The sequence below is a fragment of the Barbus barbus genome, assembly GCF_936440315.1.
Source record: "Barbus barbus genome assembly, chromosome: 9".
NCBI classification, from domain to species: Eukaryota; Metazoa; Chordata; class Actinopteri; order Cypriniformes; family Cyprinidae; genus Barbus; species Barbus barbus.
Window position 1 is genome coordinate 2,895,434 of NC_136737.1, and position 22,768 is coordinate 2,918,201.

The window sequence follows — 22,768 nt, forward strand, 5'->3', positions numbered from 1 at the left end:
TTTTTTATTTTATTCACGCTCAGGTCCAGTTCTCTCAGGTGTGATGGGTTTGATTTCAGAGCTGAAGTCAGGATGAGACACTGTTTCTCTGTAATACTGCATCTATACAGACTGAAGACAGAAATAGAAAAGACAATGAATCAGATCCATGTAAAGTTTGTGAGAATAAAGTTATTTATTTTATTTAGAGTATAATGATACTTGATAATGATTAATATCAGTATAATGATTTAAATTTTAATTTTTTTTGTTTAGTTATACTTCCAACCCCAACACCCAGTCACACACACACACACACACACACACACACACACACCATGTTGGCTGTCATGTTTGTTTTGTTGACCCTGGTTACTCTGTATTTGATTTGTCTCCTGTAAATAGCATGTTTGTTTGCATAATAATAATAATAATAATAAAAAAGAGTATAATGATACTAACTCTAGTTTCTGCAGCTTGAATTGTGGGTTCATCAGTAGATCACTGAGGTTTTTCACTCCAGAGTCTCCGAGTTTATTCCAGCTCAGGTCCAGTTCTCTCAGGTGTGATGGGTTTGATTTCAGAGCTGAAGTCACAGCAGAACATCCTTCATCTGTCATTTCACAGTATCTTAACCTACATTTGGCAGAAAGAGTGAGAGCAGAAAATAAAACAGAAGAAAACAAATCACATAATCGTCACGAGCAAGTAAACAGACAGAGGAAGAGAGATCATGTTTATTTCACCAGATCACAAAATACTGAGGTGAAACACTTTCTACAAATATAATGTGAACTCGTCATTGATCAAATATAATGTGAACTCGTCATTGATCAAATATAATGTGAACTCATCATTGATCAAATATAATGTGAACTCTTCATTGATCATTGGTGATTTTCATCATTTTATTCTTGTATGTGAATGTTACTGACCTCAATGTCTTCAGTTTACAGTGTGAATCCTTCAGTACGTCACATAAGTGATTCACTCCTGTGTTTTTTATTTGATTCCCGCTCAGGTTCAGTTCTCTCAGGTGTGATGGGTTTGATTTCAGAGCTGAAGTCAGGATGAGACACTGTTTCTCTGTAATACTGCATCTACACAGACTGAAGACAGAAAGAGAAAAGACAATGAATCAGACAAGTGTCAAGTTCATGTGAGAGTAATTCATCATGTGTTAATATCATACAGTACAATAATCAGAACATTGCCAAAAACTATTATATGACCATAAACAAAAACAGAAGAAACAAAGATTAACAAAGTAGATTAAGATATAGGATCAACTATAAAACTACTTAAAAATAACAGAAAAAATGTGAAAATTGAGTTTAAATGTGAGAAATCGAATAATCTTTGTTTCTGAATTACTGGGCTGGGGTGACCAGCAATACTGTTTTGAGCAACTAGTAGAGCTAAATAAATGTATTTATTAAAGAACATAAGGGCATCTAGTGGTTAAACCATGGCATTACATATGAATATTATCTTTCTGGCCACCAAATGCCTCTAATTTGCCTCTGTGCACTGGAATTTAAAAACATTTTCTATATTTTAACCCTAAACTATTTGTAATATAAATAATAAGCATAATAGAAAATTGTATATTTTAAATGGTCATTCATGGATCATAATTATTGTGCATTTTACTTGGTACCACAATCTCTTCAAATGAACTGAACAGAACTGATCTGAAATGCAGTACAGTTATTTTATTGGTTAAAAGTCACACATAAGGTCAGTGGCAGTCCTAGACTTCTGGGGCCCTACACTAAACTGTGTCGGTGGGGGGGGTTAGCGGGGTATGAGTGGTTATGAACGAATGCATGAAACGCATTTGTCCGTGTTTCACTCCGTCTCGAATCGCGCTCGCAGAAAGCGCTTGAGAAACAGTGTCTCTGTATGCTTTCAACTAATTTTTTTAGTCTCAAGCAAGACTGTACTGTATCTTGCGTATTTTGCGTATAGGGAGGATCGGCTCTGCTTAAGGTGTTTGGTCACATTTGACTGCCAAGGAGTATGAGAACATATTAAAGGGTTACTCCACCCCAAAATTAAAATGTTGTCATTAATCACTTACCCCCATGCAGTGTTAATTTCGTCAACAAAGAGGACTACGATATACATATGAAAGATGTTGCATTATTGTCTACCAGATAATACCTGAATGACAAGATGAATGCAGTGTCTTAAAATCCTGTAAAAGCTAAGGATATTCAGTGAAAATAGTTTGCAGTGTTTTACAAATAACTGATACATATGCATAAAAAAACATATTTCTTTCTACACGGCAAGCCGCGATGGCTGGCGTTGTTCATTGGTCAGGCATCGACCAATAAAATGTCTTCATTCACACCCGAGCCCCGCCCCCCGGCTCTGCTCTCACGTCTGCATTCACAAGTGCACAAGTGAGTTTTGTAACAGGAATACCACAAAAGGAGCAGCAAAAGTCAAAGCGCCAGGATTTGAAGTTGTTCTGCCAGATCTGAGAGTTTGTAAGTGCCGACTTGACGTTGTACAGTGAAACTGAAGTAAAGTGCAAAAGTAAATAATGTCGTACACATTTGTGTCATTTTCTTTATGTGAATGTCATTCTGCACATTTGTAGCTATTAATTTGCAACTTCGACTTCAAAACACGGGTGTTTGATCATTGTCCGTGTGCAAATCAAAAGATTCAGCTTTTCACATCAGAGCTGTGAGTGTAAATTTAACCTTACAAATATGAATATTAATATGACAAGTTCTCACCTTCAGATCAACAAGCTCTCGAGCTTTGCTACGGTTTTACCTTCATAGTTTTTTCCCCTAATATTTAACCACTGACTAGCCATTCAACATTACAAGAGCTATTCATTTGAACATTTATTAGACTACTTTAAATAACTTCTAATTTAAGTGAACTTAAAACCATTTTCACACAAACCCATTATAATAAATGTCATATTTGTGCCCTTCAGCAAGTAGGAAATATAAAGAAATTGAATACAAGTTATCAAACTCTAAATTCTAAATGAATAGATGAGTCCTTCAAGCTACAAAAGTTATTGATTTGCACTTTTTTCTTTTGATCTTTGATTAACAGACATCACAGCAGCTGGTTATTAGGTTTTTGGCTGCTATCCCTTTAAGAGCTGCCGCTGCTGAACATGACGCGGATCTGTTTTCTTCTGAAAAGTTTTCACCCCCGGCTCTTAATACATGGTTTTTCCTTCTGGAGCATCAGTGAGTGTTTGAATCTTCTGTAATAGTTACATATGAGTCCCTCAGTTGTCCTCAGTGTGAAAAGATGGATCTCAAAATCATACAGTTATTGTTGGAAAGGGTTCAAATACACAAAAATGCTGGAAAGCCATATAATTTGTGGGACCTGAAGGATTTTTCTGAAGAACAGCAGGCAGTTTAACTGTTCAGGACAAACAAGGGACTCATGAACAACTATCACTAAACAAAACAAAACACCTGGTGCTGAGGTGAAGTGGAGTGCACGTCTAAAAGTCTAATGTTTGATGTGGTCATAAAGACGTTCTGTGTCATATATAATATTCCCATCATCAGCCAATGTGCAATATTGATCTCATCGCTGTGGTGTTGAGTGTAGCTGCTGGTGAAATGTACTCACTTCAGTCTCTTCAGCTCACACACAGGATTCTTCAGTCCCTCACAGATCTCTTTGACTCCTGAGTCCAGCAGACGACTGTTGTTCAGGTTCATCTCTTTCAGGATGCTTTTGGAGGAGAGAACAGTAGCTAGAACTGAACAGCTTTTCTCTGTCAGCTCACAATTATTCAGCCTGAACACAAAAACAGCATTTCAGTCAGGACCACTTTCGTCAAGTATATTTATTACAATTATATTGCATACAGTTAGTGTTGGTGGTATGGTTCTGTTCTGGGCAAAACTCCACACGCCTGTCCATGGAGCCATGCTTGAACAGAGCGGGGAGAGCAGGGGAACAGAACAGATCCAGTATATGCCTACGTAATTACAATTCACAATTTACATGATTGTAGAAAATACAAATACACGGTAGATAATATTTGCAATGTAGTGAAGTGTATATGAACAGAAACAAAAGTCAGATTAGATTCAGGTTCAGTTGGGTGGAGCTGGGGATGGAGGAGGGAGTTTGATTGTGAGCAGCGATGCGAAAGAAGAGATGCTGAAAGAATGGAATTAAATGGAATAAATTCACTAACATTATTTTCTCCAGTTTGCTGTGAGAGTCCATCAAAAGAGCAGAGAGTTTCTCCCCATCCAGATCTCCTAATTTATCTTCACTCAGATCCAGTTCCTTCAGTAGTAATGGACTTTTACCCAGAACTCCAGTGAGATACTCACACGCTTCCTCTGCAGCAGGACTTTTCAGAAACCTACAGGAAGCAGATAAGGATTTCAGATCATTTATATTATTACATTGTTTTTGCCACTAATTCTGTTGTGTGTCTGTTGAATTTCTCTGAACTGCTATTTAATTCCAGTTCATGTCTTATTCAACAACGCTGCATTTGACCCTTCTATCCATTTTCATACAGCTGATTTCACATCTGTGGTTCATTTTGAAATATTTGAAGGTTTTTTTCACCTGATGGTCTTTAATGAACAGAGTCCATCCTGTAGTAAATCACTGAGCTGCTTCACTCCTGATTGTCCAGGATCATTTCCTGTGAGATCCAGCTCTATCAGGTGTGAAGGGTTTGATCTCAGAGCTGAAGCCAGAGCTTTATAACCTTCTTCAGTGATACTGCAGTCTGAAAGTCTATTAAAAAGATGTTATTCTTCTTTATAACACAGCTTGTCACACAAGTACGTGTTCTAGACCAGGGGTCGGCAACAGTGGCACACAGAGGGATAATCGCTGGCACGCGAGCAATAGGGAAAACTGTATACTGACGTACATTTTGATGTAATAACTTCTCATAGTCACACAGCCTGTTAGGAACTATAAATACTATTAAAGTGTGATAATTAACATGTGCTAGTCCAGGGGTTCCCAAACTTTTCCATTCCACGACCCACCTAGACAAGAATAATCTATTTCAAGACCCACCAAAATATTTGAGATCAAAAAACGACTGACATTACTATAAGCTTAATCATAATTAAAAGCATAATATGGCAGAAATTAAGTATTTAAGTAAAACAACCATTTTATTTTATAGTACCTCTGTCAAATTTCACTACTAATATTTATGTTTTAATTTCTTCATTTACAGACGTTAATGAGTCTTTGAAATATGTCCATAAAACCTGGAAATGCGCTCACTCCGGTGCGGCTATGAACTGTTGAGTGTTGTTCAACTCAGCAGAAAATGCATTGACAACAAAACCTGTTTTTCTTCCTTCTTTTAGCAAAGCATAAGAAGCGACGCAGAATTATCTCAAACAGTTTGGAGATTAAAATAATTGTGAAATAACTGTAAAAAATAATCTAGTCTCTAAATAATCTAAAAAAAAAAATCTAAAATAACCAAAAAAATAGTCTAATTTTTTAAATAAACACTTAAAACCGAAATGACAAATTTACTTCAGACAGAAATGTACTTTTGCGATGTTAAAGAAATGTTCTCTTCAAAAGATTTTTTAACTTTGGCTGATTTTTTTCCCTCTATATAGTGATGATGTCCCACATCGTTAAACCATTGTTCTCATCAAAATACTGTTCATTCATTTTTTCAAAACTTTGTGTTGTACTCTTTCATGTTGCTCCTTTACCCTAGATGGGGCATAACTGATTGAATTTGATTAAATTTAATAATCTGGCATAAGAGGACACTGATATGACCCGTGTTGGGGAAAGTTACTTTTAAAAGTAATGCATTACAATATTGCGTTACTCCCTAAAAAAGTAACCAATTACGTTACTTGGCCACTTTTTATGGAAAGCAATGCGTTACGTTACGTTACTTTTTAAATATGAGCAGGGCTTGATTGTTTTTAATACAAGTTCTAATTATAGCAAATATAAAAGCCCTTTCACACCAAAAAGTGTAACGAATAAACCTCAGGATGAAGGAGGAGTAAATTCACGTCTGTAAAGTAGAACGCAGGAGAAGAAGGTTCAACACTCTTCAGCAATAAAACACAATGAAGCACAATTATTAGTTTATCTAAAGTCATTTTTGCTTATTAGTATGGTTGAACTAATAAAATTACATAACTGATTTGAACTACATTGAACTGGATCAAAGGTCAGCAGCAAAGACATTAATAAAATGGGATTAGATACATTTGTGTTATTTAACATCTAATTATTGAAGGTTTGAGTCATATTCTGAGTTTGCATTTCACGGTTTTAAATCATTTTGATGAATACTAAATGTGTTTTTTAGTGAGTGCGATGAATTAATGCACATTTACATTTAGTCTAGAACTACAGTAAGAGCATGTTCACAGCGCACTGTCAGTCAATTAATGGGGGAAAAGTAACTCAGAAATTATCTTGTAAATTAAAAAGTAATGCGTTACTTTACTAGTTCCTTGAAAAAAGTAATATAATTAATTGTAATGCGTTACCCCCAACACTGGATATGATAATATATATATTTTATAATACTAATACAACTCTGTTATTTCTGAGTTTTGATCTCTGAACTTGGAGGATCATAATATTGATACTAACTCATGATCGGCTCACATGTAAATGCACTTTTCTCTTAAGCATGTGAGACTGCAGACTGTATATTTCATTAAATTGTAGCCTTTTGTGAATTGATAACTGCACATCATATCACAATTCTGAGTTTATTTTGATTAATTGTAATTGTGTGAGAAGTGTAACAATATTTTTTAATTTATGAAACTGTGGTGGGTCACTGCAGTCTGGGTAATTAATGGGATACACTTTTAAAATACTTACTTCAGCTTTTCCAGTCTACACTGTACATTTTCAAACAGAGTCACGATGATCTTCATTCCTGAGTTTCCTAGTTTATTCTCACTCAGATCCAGCTCTGTCAGATTTGAAGGGTTTGAGTTTAGAGCTGCAGTCAGAACATGACAAGCTCCTTCTGTGATACAGTTGTTATTCAGACTGCATAAAGACAAAACAGAAGATGAAGTAAACTTCATTTCAGAAATAAACTTGGTGAAAAACAACATCTGACTCTGAAACACTGTGAAAGGGATGGATTTACAAACTGGATTAATGAAATATTCTTTATAAATAAATTGCCTGCATATCATTTATTTAGTATTATTTCATGACGTCTCACCTCAGTGTCTTCAGTTGACAGTTTGGATCCTGTAGTAAATCACTGAGCTGCTTCACTCCTGATTGTCCAGGATCATTTCCTGTGAGATCCAGCTCTATCAGGTGTGAAGGGTTTGATCTCAGAGCTGAAGCCAGAGCTTTATAACCTTCTTCAGTGATACTGCAGTCTGAAAGCCTAGAACAGAAATTAAAATGTAACATGCAACTTTTACAGTTAGTCTTAGTAAACTCCATCACTATAGCTCTAATATATTGTCCTCCTCACCATAATAAGGACATTTTAAGTGAACATGCTGTATTAATGGAGTATTTGATTACTAGGCATGAAAAAAATGATGCTGTTGGGCTATTTTAACATTCATGTTTGCTGTGCTTCTAAACCATACAGTACAAAGAACCAGCCTGTGATCAGAAAAAGATGGACTACTGACTTCCATGTTTGAAATAGAAAAATCACAGGCTGGTTCTTTGTACTGTCCCTCTTAGAAGCCGAATCCTCAGAAACCCATCGCCGGCACGTTTGACTCTTACTCAACATTCTAGGGAAGAATTTACTGTAGTCTACCGTGAAGTCTGCAGCTCATTGGAGTTGGACTCTACTCTGCTTAATCTGGACACTGATGCACATCTTAATCTTTTTAATTCTACTTGTGCCGACATCATGAATTCTATTGCCCCCATTGAAGTATAAAAATCATAAGCCTGTACCTGTGTCCTGTCTCACTGAAACTACACGTACTCTGAGACGGACTTGTAGACAGGCTGAACACAAATGGAAGGAGGACAGATTGCAGGTTTCTTATGAAGTTTTGAGGAGCTCCTATAACATGTTTCAGAAAGCTGCAAAGGCTGCAAATATTTGTCTGAACTTATCACAAACAATTGTCACAAACCTCAAGTTCTTTTTTTCTACTATTAACTAAATTAAATCCCTTTGTGCATTCTGTTCTAGAGCCCTCTACTTCTCTCTGTAATGATTTTGGAAAGTTTTTATTTTGTTGTTGAGATCACAACATTAAGATCCCAGCTGTCTAACTCAGTATATGTTTTGCATGATGTTCCATTATGTTCTTCTACCTGTTCTGAGTTTGAACCTATTGATTTAACCTCATGTAATGAAATTGTTGGTCACCTAAAACCAACTAACTGTCCTCAGGATATTATTCCATCTCTTTTCCTTAGACCAGGGTTTCCCAAAGTGGGGTTCTGGAAGCCCTGGTGGTTCGTGAGGGTATTGCAGGGGGTTTGTGAGTTGGTACATGGTTAGGGTGACCACCCGTCCCGCTTTGCATTGTAGGCCTACCGCTCAGCATTTTCACTCCTTGTCCCGCACGTCGCATATTGAGAAAATGCCCCGCATTTTTATCAGTCTGTTGATTTTTGATTGTCATATTAAGAAAACGTACAGACGTTCTTTTGCCTTTTTAAGAAAGCTTTTAATTTATTCTTTTTGCGACAGTTTTCACGCAAAGGATGTGCGTAACTTTCTTATTTTAATAATTAGTTTGAGGCGGTTTGTATGGCGTTATTTTTAATGACAAAGGTCCGGAGCACATTGTAATGCACAAGCACAAATAATCATTCTCATTAAATAATCATTCTCTTCACTCTCACACAAAACAGACACTTTCTCTCGCTTACTTGTGCGCAGAAACATAAGCACATATAACAAGGATGTAAATCGGTATTTATATAGTGTAACTGTAGTAAGTGTATCTGTCTCACACGTGTGCCGCAAAATCACATCTACTGTCTCTCAACAGATCTATTGCCAGGTGGTCACCCTATACAGCACATGGTATGCCTACGAGTGTATACCATTAGTGAATTAATAAAAAAATAATTTAATTAAAAAGGTTTTGCAAAGAAATGTTACAGGTTTATACAAATGTCAATATCATTTTAAAATCTTAAATGTATAAAAATAATTATCTTTTTGGGAAACCCTTTATTAAAAAATATTGTGGAAAAAATGATATAGATTATACATTACAGTAATATGAATTTTTATCATTTGTTGAATGTAATAATAACAATAGTATTACTTAAATATTAATGAAACTTTAAAACGGATAAAAATAAATATTTTTAAAGTTAAACATGCAAATGTGCCATTAAATTGAAATATTTAAAATCTCAGGGGGTACTTCAAGTAAATAATTTAGGTCAAAGGGGTTTGGCTGACAAAACAGTTTGAAAACCCCTGCCTTAGACAAATCATGGATGTAAAAAAGATAAATCCAAGGCACTCTTCTTCATAATTATTTAAAAAGCCTTTATTATACTGACTATTTCATGATAGAAAATTTAAAAGACATGGGAAGTAGCAACCCACAGGCATCAGCGCAAAACTCCTGAGTGACACGGTAAATTACCACATGAAGCATATCAAAACAGTCCACTAGGTGGCCATACATCGTAAATATCCACATACAAAGAGTGCCCACTAGGTGGCTACATTGCAAGTTAAGCCCAAACAAAAATACAAATATACAAATACACACACACAGAAAAGTGATCACAAGAAAGGACTGAAATCTATTTCTTCATTCAACCCAGGATACACCGTGGACTGTAAATCGTATATTATAATATGTTTCTCTCTGTAAAAGTAATTTTAATCGGTCACCACCCTGAATGTCCTTTTTGATCGTTTCTAAACCCTCAACCATTAGGCCTTCTGGATTACACAGTCCTGGTCTGTTATTGGTTAACAAATGCTTGTCAACCGGTTCCTTCCCTAACAGTCTTAAATGTGCTTCGGTGACACCATATCTTTAAAAAAAAAAAAAAAAAAACAATCCTTCTGGTTTTATTCATCTTATTTCTTCCTTTTTATTCTATGCTGTACAGCACTTTGGAAAACTTTGGTTGTTTTTAAATGTGCTTCACAAATAAATATTGCATTGTATTGAATTGTATTAATATGCAAAACTCTTCACCAATCATAGCAGTGGGCAATCTGTGGCAAATTATCTAGGTCCATGTTAACAGATGGATCTGAATTCTAACCAAACACTAGGGATTGTCACAAAACTTACCTCAGTACCTCTAATTTGCAATGTATATTCTTCAGTCCAGTGCAGAGCAGCTTCACTCCTGAATCCTGCAGATTATTATTGTTCATGTTCAGCTCTTTCAGACTTGTATCTGATCCAAGAACTGTAGCCAGAGCTGGACAGCTTTTGTCTGTTAAGTGACAATCATTTAGCCTACAAGATAAATAAATCAAATCACAGAGTTAGATACATGTAATATATTTGTTAAATACAAAAATTACATTTATATCAATTATTTTTACATGAGCAGTAAATATACTGCATATATATTAGAATTGTATTGATTCAAATCTCCTAGATAAAACAAACTAGCTTGCTTGAATAAAACCTAAAATATGTAAATGAATAATGTTTATATAATTAATGGCAAGGAGTTATACATTTAAAAGTGCTGCTCTATTATCTTGATGAGTGTCTTGAGGAGGAAAATCTGGAGGTTAATCATTTATGCATTGAGGTTATGCAAGAGTATATCTCCTTTATACCAGAAGTTTAAGAAGCTGAACTGCATATTTGAGTAAAAATAACTATCTGGAACAATGTGTTTTATAATAACATGATGCGCTTCTTCTGCAGCTAACTAAACAGTTTGTTTTGCTGAAAAGAGAAATTTCTACATAAAACACATTTGAATCTAATAAAAAACATTGCACTGCACTTTAATTCCAAAGGACTGCAATTTTTAAAGACAAAAAGTTAAACAAAAGGTGTTATGATTTAACCCTAAAAGAGATATATACTTATAATTGGTATATGATTAATAATCACTACAGATCAGGGGTGTTCAAACCTGCTTTGTATCAATGTAGATAAATGCAATTTTAATTTGAGAACAAAACATGACAAAATATATGAAATAACTTACAGAGCTCTTTTAGAGGTTTTGATGACTGCTGATAATCTAATGAGACACTCGTCTGATTTCTTGAATTTCTGAAGCTCAAACTCCTCCAGCTCCTCCTCTGATGTCAACAACACAAAGGCCAAAGCAGACCACTGGGCAGGTGAAAGATCAGCAGATGAGAGACTTCCTTTGCTAAGGTGGGTCTGAATCTCTTTCACCAGAGTTTGGTCGTTCAGTTCATTCAGACAGTAGAACAGATTGATGGATCTCTCTGGAGACAGATTACCTGCAAATTTCTGCTTGATGTACTGAACTATTTGCTTTTTGCTCTGGTCATTTCCATTTTGCTGAGTCAACAGACCCTGTAAGAGTCGCTGATTGGACTGGAGTGACAAACCAAGGAGGAATCGAAGGAAAAGATCCAGGTGTCCATTATCACTCTCTAGTGCCTTGTCCACTGCAGTCTTGAGCAAATCAATCATGCTTTTGTTTTCCTGTTCTGTAGAGTCTTGATCAAACACATATTTCTTGTTGATGTCTAGAAACAGATGTGCATAAACGGCTGCAATAAACTCTTGAATGCTCAAGTGAACGAAGCAGTACATGGTACCCAGAACGATCCCTGTTTCCTCCTTAAAGATCTGGGTACACATGCCTGAGTACACTGATGCCTTATAGACGTCAATACCACAGGCTTCCAGATCTGTGTCATAGAAGATCACATTGTTTCTCTCCAGCTGATGAAATGCCAGTTTCCCCAGTGAAAAGATGGCATCTTTATCCCAGGAAACATCTGGTGTATATTCTCCATCATACTTTCGTCTGCTCTGCTGGATCTGAAATCTGAGGAAGTGTGTGTACATTTGTGTCAGAGTCTTAGGAGTGTCTTCAGTATTTGACTCCTGCAGTGTTTTGGAGGCATCTTCAGCCTGATTAGTTTTCACATCATTATTTCTTTTCTCCTCTAAAATGTTCTGGAGAACAGTGGCTGAAATCCAGCAGAAGACTGGGATGTGGCACATGATAAAGAGACTCTTTGATTGTTTAACATGATCAATGATTTCTTTGGCCTGATTCTCATCCATTAATCTTTTTCTGAAGTACTCCTCCTTTTGTGCATCATTGAATCCTCGTATCTCTGTCAGCCGGTCGATACAGTCAGGAGGAATCTTACTGGCAGCTGCTGGTCTGGTGGTGATCCAGATGAGAGCAGAAGGAAGCAGATTTCCCTTGATGAGGTTTGTTAGGAGAACATCCAGGGAGGCTGGTGATGATACATCAGACCACGTCTCATTACCATTGAAGTTTAGAGGAAGACGAAATTCATCCAAACCATCAAGAATGAACAGGACTTTGAATTGATTTCTTCTTGTAAGCTTCAGTCCTTTTGTCTCTGGGAAAAACTGAGTTATAAGGTCCATCAAACTTAGTTTTTCTTGCTCCTTTAAGTTCATCTCTCTAAATGGAAGAGGAAATATGAAGCTGGTATCTTGATTTTCTTTTCCTTCGGCCCAATCCAGAACAAACTTCTGCACAGAGACTGATTTTCCGATGCCAGCAACTCCTTTTGTCAGTACAGTTCTGATCTGCTTGTCTTGTTCAGGTGCTTCAAACAAATGTTTGCACTCAACCTGTATCTCCTGTGATTCATGACGCCTGGAAATAACTTCAATCTGTCTTACCTCATGTTCAGTATTGACCTGTTCACTACAACCCTGAGTGATATAGAGATCTGTGTAGATGTTATTCAGAAGTGTGGAGTCACCTTGCTTTGCAATTCCTTCAAACACACATTGATACTTCTTCTTTAAGCTACATTTTAGCTGATGAATGATGAACAGCTCATCTAAACATAAACAGAAACACAGATATTTGTAATCTTATTTTCTCTCCTACATTTATAAATGACAGTCTGACAGATGATCAAGAGTCTCTTACCTTCTAGAGTATCAGCAGCTTCATCTTGCTTCATCTCTCTCAGGAAGTAGAGCGTGAGATCAAGAGCTGCTTCTTTGATACTGGATCTGTTCTCATTAAAATCCTTTGCGAAGTATTGCGCGTCCTCTTTTTGTAATATTTTCTTAAACATTTCCAGTTCTTTCTTTAGAAATTTGATCATTTTGCTCTCAAGATCCTACAAAGCAAGACAAAAAAAATCATCTATATTTGGTCAAAATTATTTATTCAGTAATTAAAAATATTAATAATAAAGCTGATAAATGTTAATTAGCATTAAATAATAATAATAGGTTTTCATTCTTATTTTATGGGTTCTTAAAAAGAGAAATTAGAAATAAAAGTTATGTCACAATCTTATTCAATAACATATTTATTATTATAATTATTAAATATTCTTGAAAATGTGTTTTATTACCTGGAAGATCTGCAGGAGACTGTCTGTAAAATTCTTGTGGTTCCTGTGAGACTGTAAATCTGGATCTAATGTTTCATACTGAAGCCTGATAGTAAATAAAATCAATCAAAATACTGCGTTTTTAGGACAAATATGACCAAAATATCCTGTAAGCATTTTTAGAAAAGAGAAAAACAATACTGTGATAAATTTATGAACTATAAGTTTTATAATACATAATTACTGATACACTTTCTGACAGAAAATAAGAAATAGAAACACATCAAATACCGTTTGGTTTGTGATGTTGTTTCTTCACTGAAGTCTGGTCCGTCATCCTTTGACCGGTCACTCTTCACAGACACAGAGCTGGACACATGTGATCCTGATCTTACACTAATGACACAAAGAACAAAACACTTTACTACAGGAGCTCCTTCAGTCTCATTTAAAGAGCTGTACTGTTGAGGATGGTAATTAAGCACAGTATAGACATGCATTTGTCCATCTATGACTATGAATAGATGGAAAAACATTCATGTTTGGCTGCATGATCTATTTTCCAAAGTTAATTTGGTTAAACATGGTTAATTTTCCATGGCTGCTTGTGTAATTGTGTTACTGGAACGAAGCTCCAGACCGAGTTCAATAAAGAGGAAATCAGTGATTTATTGTTTTATTTCATTCATTTATATCACAAGCATCTTAGTGGAGAAATAATCCAACACAATATTATAATGTTAAACATAATAAATACCTTTTGATAGATGTTTTTTTCTCACTGAAGTTCGGCATGTCATCATTCTTTGACCGGTCACTCTTCACAGACACATGTGAGCCTGATCTTACACTAATGACACAAAGAGAGAAGAGAAACTTCACTACAGGAGGTTCATCTGTGTTTTATATTGACACACATTCTCTCCAGTCCTTCACAGAATCCTTTGCAGAGTTTTAAAGATAGCAGTCATTCTTGTTTACAGACTTACATTTGTTTAACAATTTCTGTAAAGTACTTAAAATGTGAGACTAAATATATTTGTACAAATATCTGACTGATCTAACCTTTGGGTCGTACGGCTCAGGAACAGCATTATAAATAAATCTTAACCACCGATTCCAAACAAAGAGGGTTTGCTTTCGCATCCAAACACACAGCGTCTCCACAACATGACGACAACACTACAACTCACTGAAGCCTCGTCTTCTCTTTGTGTTTACCTTTGAACAGCATTACGCTAATATTTCACATTGTGATGCAGACATTTGAGAAAGTAATATCTGGACTTCAGTCAGGCATTTTAGGCATTTCTGGATCAGTGTTCTCTGTTAGACAGAATAAATCACTTTGCAGGAGACTAAGACCTTTGTATCTTTGAAGATCTTACACAAACAGATACATTACACACTAAAGAGGAAACATGAGAAACTCCAGCAGTGTTTAAAATGATTCTCTGAAAGCAGACTCAGTCTTACCTCTGTTTCTGTGAGAGACTCATCTTTCCTCGCTCCTCTGACATACTGCAGCTAAACTGTTATTGATCAGCACTAATGAGACAACAATCTGCTGTTCAGTATGACCTGGAGATGATGGATATTAATCAGATCAATCAATATGTTGAGTTACCAGCAACAGCAACAAAAAACACTAGAAAATAAAGTGAGTAACAAACAAATGCACTCATGTAGAATAACCACATGATCTTGATGAGAAATGGCTGGATTAACAATACTTTCGATTTCGCTTCACAGAAACAACAGAATAAAACAGAAGCAGAAATACAGAAAAACCTTCAGAAACACATTCGCTTTCAATAAACCCTTTCTGAAAACTTACTTGCAGTCTTGTCCACTAAGAAGATAATTTATAAGTATATGAAACGATCATTGTTCTGTGCTTTAGGCCTGTAGCTTGATATCACTTAATTATCATATCTCTCAGACGGATTGGATTAAATATACAGAAACAATGTCCGCGAGAGTTAAAATTAGTAGCGTCTGTGCTAAAGTTGTGTCTATAAAAATGTTTTCTAGGACATGGAATGGATCAAATCCAACGAGCAACGCTTTCTCTTGCTATCTGCGTGTTTCCCGTGTTTACTTTCGTTTTCTTCTTCTTCTTCTTCTTCTTCTTCTGGTATTAATGGCGGTTGGCAGACCAACTAAACTGGTGCAGTCCCGCCACCTGCTGGATAGGAGCGTGGAGCGCATAATGTTTAGGAAGAACTAAATAATACTACAATCTCTTCAATTCTATTCATCAATCTTGTTTCTTTTAAGAAAATAATGAATTAATTTAATATTCTTGATTGCTTTGGGCCATTTCCTAACATAACCTGAGGTGACAAATGATTCATTCCCAAGGATCTGAACACTTGAATTAGTATAAATCTGTCTCTTTCATAAGCATCACACTATAAGAACATGCTCTATTGATTCAGCCGGACCACATTTATCACACTTTCCCCATTCTGTGTAGGCTCTGATTTAACAAACGCATCCTTGACATTAAAACCTCATCTTTTCTTTTGCCATACTTTCTTCTTTCTAGACCTACTTTCTCTTGAATGAGATATAAGTGTCTATCTTCTGCTCCACTATCCCACTCCTTCTGCCATTTCTTTCTTATTAACCCTTTTACTTCTGTTTTAATGTCCATTTGAGCATGTTTCAAGCCTGTTTGGCCGGATGGTCTGCTCCTCATCTCCTTCCACACCCATGTGTGATGGACCCACATGAAGTTTACTATTAGTCCGGATTGACTTATTCTTAATAAACTCTGCATCACTTCAAATATCATATCTGGTAACAAGCTATTTAAAACTGAAAGGGAGACTGATCTTATTGGTTGTACTTCTTCTATCCACTGAAGAGCTATGAATATTGCTATAATCTCTAGTAAAAACAGAAATATGATCTGAAAATCTTTTTGAAATGTTGACTTTGAGTTGTGGAATATAAACTGCTGCAGCGGTGAATCCAGATTCAGGATCTTTAGAGCCATCCGTCTATATCTTTACTGTGCTATAGTATGTTTGTTCAGTATATAGCTGCACTGCTATATGTGTTCATATACTTCTTATGTTTTTCTTTGTAAAGTTGAATATCAACTACTGGCATAGGGAGAAGCCAAGGGGGAATTGCTGAAGTTGCCACAGAAGGGGCTATTCTGATGTCACTTAATCCCATTCTTTGTGCCTCTCATTGGCAGTCCATCCAAAGCTTGATACATTATTATACTCGTATTCCCAGCCATTCTTCAGAACTTTCTTAATTGGATGACTATCTGAGTGAGCTTTTATATTAATCCAGTATCTCATCTTTAACTTGATCCTTCTCAATTCAAGAGGCATTTCTCCCATTTCTACTTGTACTGCTGTAATTGGAGATGATCTTATTGCTCCTCAACATATTCTAAGTGCTTGTGATTGAATCGCCTCAATCTTTAAAAGTTGTGATTTAGATGCAGAACTATACACCATCCTACCATAATCAATAACTGCTCTTATCAGTGCACAGTATATTCTTTTAAGAGACTGTCGACATGCTCCCCATTCAACTCCTGCCAAACACCTCATTAAAGTTATTGCTTTTTTGCATTTCTCAACCATTCTCTGGATATATTTAGAATCCATCCACATTCCCAGATATCTAATAACTGACACCTGCTCTAATTGTTTTCCATACAATTTAATCTTTATAATTGGATTGATTTTTCTCTTTGTAAAACATATGAGTTTTAGATACAGAGAAACGGAAACCCCATTCTCTAGCCCAATTCTCTACTATTTTAACAGCAGTCTGCATACACTTCTCTACATGCCCCACATTGCGTCCCCTTTTCCACAGCGCTCCGTCATCTGCATGCAAGGACCTTCCTATACCCATGTCTATCTGTGTGAATATAGCATTAATCATTAACTTGAACAGAATAGGACTACTGAGGTGTTGCATTCTCTACTGGATAAATCTGAGAAAAAGCAGAACCCACTGTAACTTGTATAGTTCTTTTAAACAAGAAACTCTTGATCCAATTGTACATTCTTCCTTTAATATCCATTCTTTCTAATTTTGATAGAAGTCCCTCTTTCCACATCATGTCATATGCTTTTTCAACATCGAAAAATACTCCTACTAACACTTCCTTGTTAACTTGTGCCTTTCTTATTTCAGCTTCCAAGCAGAGCATCCATCGTGTTTCGCCCTTTCTGGAAACCACTTTGGTATGATGATAAAAGGTTTTTCTTCTCAATGACATGCACCGATCTGCTCATTACCATACGCTCCATCAGTTTACAAAGATTCGATGTTAATGCTATGGCCTGTAGTTATTAGGTTGAGTATGATCTTTGCCAGGCTTTGCGATTGGCAGTATAACACCACGCTTCCAGTCAGCTGGTAACTTCCCTGATTCCCACACCTTATTAAAGAGGCTCAAAACGATATATAGTGAATCCTCTGATAGATGTTTTACCATCTCGCTGCAAATATCATCTCTTCCAGAAGTTTGTTTAACCCCTGCCAATGCTTTCTTCTTCTTTTTCTTTTTCAAATGTATATAATGAGTGGGTACATCATGAATCCATCTTCCAAAACGCATTTTGTTTTATCGTGAATGACTACAGTATTAGTAGTCATTACTAGAAGATATGTTTAATTGTGTGTTACTGTTAAACACCTCCCATGCAACTGGGAGAAAAAGCATGTCTTCTGAGTGGGTGGACCCTCGGACTCAGCTTTGAGCCACTCCCAGAAACAAAGTCCTTTGTTTTATTAAATGGAATACAGTAACTTCATCACTTTCATTCTCTCTATCAGTTTGAGGTTTTAATTTTTTTAAAGCTCATCATCTCTTGTTTAACTGCAGTCAAGAGCAGTTCTGCATTGTAGCAGTAGTCCTCAAGAGCTGAGATATAATTTTGGCCTAAATGAAGCTTTCCTTAAAGCACTTTTATCTGGGTTGTGATTACATCACTCTGTCTTGCCCAACTTCCTTTTCATATATAAATGTATCAACTTGCCTTCCTTTCATCCAATCACAAGTCTTCCAATTGTTTATAAATTTAGAATTTGTATTCAGTTTGTTCGTTTTCATTAAAATGTTGCTCATTTGTTGAGATATAGCAAATAAAACAATAGAGAAGACAGCTTGCTCAAACAATAATCAGGTTATGGCTAGCACTATGATACTTCAGCAGTGTTTCTATCTAGCCCCCTATAGTTAGTCTAACTATATAACAACTTGACTAAAGCTAAGACAATAACCAGATTTATGACTAGTACTATGAAATATGCCCGATACATGCTAGTATATCAATAGTATTTTATCTAGCCCCCCATAGTTAATACAACTGCATAACAACTAAAGTCAAGCAGTTAGTCAGAAATCTAGAAACTCACCTGATGTGCCCCATGCTCCATCTAATCTCCATCTCATCTGCTCTAAACACTCCGAAATCATTCTAAAGAAAAGGAGGGGATAATTAAGCACCTAGCTGGAACGGGAACAAGGTATTGTGTTTGGTTTGTTTAATGTTTATGTGCATTGATATGTAGGTTAATTTATTCGACTTGAAGTGTTTAAATGTGTATCACTTATGTCATGTGAAGTTATGTTAACAAACTTTTCAGCATTGTTAATATTGACTGAGGCAACGCCATAAAACGGTTTTTATAAATGGCTATTTGTAATATTGTTATATATATATACAATATATTGTTTAATGTGGCCTTCGGCTAATGTTTGGGTTTGTAAGAGCTAATTTTATGTTATTTATCTGTCCTGTAGCTCTTACGGTGTTTCAAGAAGAAAAAAGCGTAAGAAAATAAAGGCTTTTGAAATATCAGTACGCTTCACCATTGTCTGGCTGGGGTTTTGCTACAGTGAGTGATGTCTTGGATGAGGTACAGGCATCAAGCATGAATATGTCTCAAAATGATGCTGATCTGTTCATTGAAAAGCCAACATCGCAAGTTGTTGACAGTGATTTGGATAGTGAGTGTTCAGACTTAATCACTGATGAATTGGATGAATTCAATTCTCAGGAAAGTACTGTTGGGAGATTAAAGAGGCCTCGGTATTATAGTTTAGAACAGCTGGATGACTTCTTGAATGCTACAAAAAATCAGAGAAAACCAAAGATTGAAAAGTACTTTCCTGATTTAAAGCTTTTTATTGATTCCTCTGTAACTATGAAGAAAGCAACACTTGAGGAATTAGATCAGCCCAAGCGTTATCGTTTAAAAAAGTTTGTAAGTGCTGTCAGAAAAAGAGTAAAGAAAAGTCCTTAAAGAGGTATTATGTATTGGAAATGACATCTATATTGGCATTTATTTATTTTCTCTTTTTTCATCCTGATGGTATCCTTTAATATTGGATCCTTAAATATAAATGGATGTAGGGATGTACGAAAGAGAGTGACTTTATTTAAGTATTTACAATTTAAAAAAGCAGATGTAATTTTTTTGCAAGAGACTCATACTGATGCCTGTAATGAGACAGATTGGATAAATGAATGGGAGGGCAGTATTAGTCTTAGTCATGGTACGAAGTCTGGAGAGTTATTGTTTAATTGGTGAATTGTAAAGAATGTTTTTAAATCAGTTGGTTGATTAAAAGAGTTTTAAAAGTAAAAAAAAAAGTCTCTCTCTTTCTCTCTCTGTCGGGTCGCAACCAACTTGTTCAAGTGCATACCACCACCTACTGTACCGGGATGTGCAACTTCAGGGTTTCATGTGTACTCCATGTCCGAGAAAATCAAAGTCCAGTTAACAACAAATCTAGTGCATCAGCGCCACCAACTGGATAGAAATGTGAAGCACACAATAGCATGTCTTATTTTATACATTTACATTTAGTCATTTGGCAGATGCTTTTATCCAAAGTGACTATAGGGGAATACATAAAGCGATTCATCTTGAAGAGGCAATTAGACAGAGGAAGTGCTCGTAACACAAAGTCTCAGGCATTGTTCAAATAAGTACAATTTACGGGCATTTTTTCTTCAACTTTAAAACGGAAAATTCTGTAGATTTACATTATCTTCTGTATCATAAACAAAAAATACGTTACGCAGAAATTTCTACAAAATTATAGCATAGTTCTATATTTAGTAGCAAATAAATCCTGCACAATATATACAGATTTGAACATGGTTTATTTTTGCCTCATGTAAACATTCTTAAAAGTGCATTCAGTGGCTTTTGTTTGCCTTAAGCAGGCGAAGACAAAAATATTATGACATCAATTAACGTGTAAAGACCATTAAAAATGCTTGTATTGTGGAACACTTTTTAGTTTTAAACAACAACAGGCAGAAAAAAGAAAACATGAGCATGTACTTGTACAATATTGGTGTTGCACCAAACAGTGGTCACAAAGATAAACTTCAGTGTGAAACAGTCAAGATTCAAAACATTTCCAAATACATGGGAACAAATAAATACAAAGACAGGGCTGTCATTAATAACAATTGCTATAGACGTATAGTCAATAGTCAAGTGAAATGTTCCAGTGTTGACACCATTTTTCTACAGGAGAACACAATAATATCTAAAAGGACAGATCCACATGAATCTAAAGAACTTTGTTTTTCTAATAACAGCATAATAGTTTCCTGATTTTATATGTGAAGAGAAACAAGACAAAACCTTAGATAGCTATACATGTTAGCAGGCACAACAATAGCGCTGAGACCGATAAAAACTATCCATAAATGACCCCGTACAAAACCTCTATAACAAAAATATCTATAACACAACGTATCTGTTAAGGGACGACGTCAGACACTAAAGGTAAGTGAACAACCCAGTGACTTTATTGACAAGCTTAGTGCAGAGAACTGTGCAGCTGGTGTCAAGAGGTGAGTGCTCTTCTTATAGTGGTTGGTGATGGCAGTAGATGAGCCACTGAATGCAACCCTTGTGATTTCCAGGAGCTCGGAGCTGGGCGGACGTTGAGGACCGGAGACTGACCACAGCGGAAGGCAATCTACACAGAAGGGAACAGCGGAACGGAGAACAGGAGATAAGTTCAACAGGAAGGTAAGTGAGGATATACTCATCGAGCATCGACTTGGCTGAATGGAGTCCACGTTGCATCAACGAGATCGGACGATGAAGTGACTGTGGTGAGTGCCTTTATAGTGCTCTTGATGAGGGTGATGAGGTGCAGGTGCGCGTGGTTAGAATTCAGGTGATGCAGATCGTGATAATTGGCTGGGTGGAGAGCCTGGCCGTGCTGTTACAGTACCCCCCTCTCTGGAAGTTCTGGATGAGCGGTATGGAAGTCCTCCAGGAGTGACGGGTCGAGGACATCCTCTCTTAGCACCCATGAGCGTTCTTCGGGGCCGTAGCCTTCCCAATCGACTAAGTATTCTAGCTTACCACCACGGCGCCAGGAATGCAGGATCTCTCGGACCTTGTAGATGGCACCATCCTCGACGATGAGAGGGAGAGGGGGTTCCTCGACCGGACCAGGCTCTGGGGAAACAGAAGGTGAAAAGGGTTTTAATAAAGAGACGTGGAAAGTTGGATGGATCTTGTATTGTGGAGGTAATTGGAGTTTGTAGGTAACTGGATTGATTTGTTCGAGAATGACAAAGGGGCCAACGAATCTGGGACTCAACTTCCGGCAAGGCAGGCGCAGTCGGATGTCCCGGGTGGACAGCCATACCTTCTGTCCAGGATGGTAAATGGGAGTAGCTGAGCGTCGGGCATCCGCTGCCATCTTCTGCCTGCGCACTGCCTGCTGTAGCTGATGGTGTGCAGCGTCCCAGACTCTCTCGCTCTCCCGGAACCAGTAATCGACCGCGGGGACATCGAAGGGTTCTCCTGACCATGGAAAAAGAGGGGGCTGGAAACCGAGTACGCACTGGAAGGGCGTGAGTCCAGTGGCGCCTTGACGCAGGGAGTTTTGCGCGTACTCGGCCCAGCCCAGAAACTGGTTCCAGGAGTTCTGGCGGCTATGGCAGAAGGTTCTCAGGAAGCGACCAATTTCCTGGATTTTACGTTCAGTCTGTCCGTTGGACTGCGGATGATATCCGGAGGTAAGACTTACGGTCACACCTAGGAGGGAGAAGAACGCCTTCCAAACCCTCGAGATGAACTGAGGTCCTCTGTCGGATACTATGTCCTCCGGGATGCCGTAGTATCTGAAAACATGATTGAATAGAAGTTCGGCAGTTTGAAGGGCTGTGGGAAGCCCTGAGAGCGGGATGAGACAGCAGAATTTGGAGAAGCGATCCACAATGACCAGTATGCAAGTGAAGTTATCCGAGGCAGGTAGATCTGTAATGAAGTCCACTCCTAGGTGTGACC

At 37.0% G+C, this 22,768-nt stretch overlaps 1 protein-coding gene across 13 annotated transcripts in view; it reads right to left on the reverse strand.

The window, feature by feature from the left end:
• Positions 1-22,768, reverse strand: part of LOC306874474 (uncharacterized protein) — a 207,065-nt gene that overhangs the window by 101,796 nt on the left and 82,501 nt on the right. For 5 of the 13 annotated variants that reach the window (XM_079424551.1, XM_079424554.1, XM_079424547.1 and 2 more), the window contains exons 13-20: positions 7,196-7,369; positions 6,841-7,014; positions 4,567-4,740; positions 4,181-4,354; positions 3,604-3,774; positions 915-1,088; positions 442-615; positions 1-111 (exon numbers count right to left, since the gene is read on the reverse strand). The exon at positions 1-111 is cut by the window's left edge and continues 63 nt beyond it. In XM_079424551.1, coding sequence (XP_079280677.1) covers positions 1-111; positions 442-615; positions 915-1,088; positions 3,604-3,774; positions 4,181-4,354; positions 4,567-4,740; positions 6,841-7,014; positions 7,196-7,369 — 1,326 coding nt within the window. Of the gene's footprint in view, positions 112-441; positions 616-914; positions 1,089-3,603; positions 3,775-4,180; positions 4,355-4,566; positions 4,741-6,840; positions 7,015-7,195; positions 7,370-10,235; positions 10,407-11,118; positions 12,944-13,035; positions 13,232-13,471; positions 13,557-13,741; positions 13,847-14,207; positions 14,301-14,926; positions 15,032-15,287; positions 15,587-22,768 lie in introns of those variants that run through there. The other 8 variants (XM_079424543.1, XM_079424544.1, XM_079424546.1 and 5 more) reach the window with 8 other exon arrangements.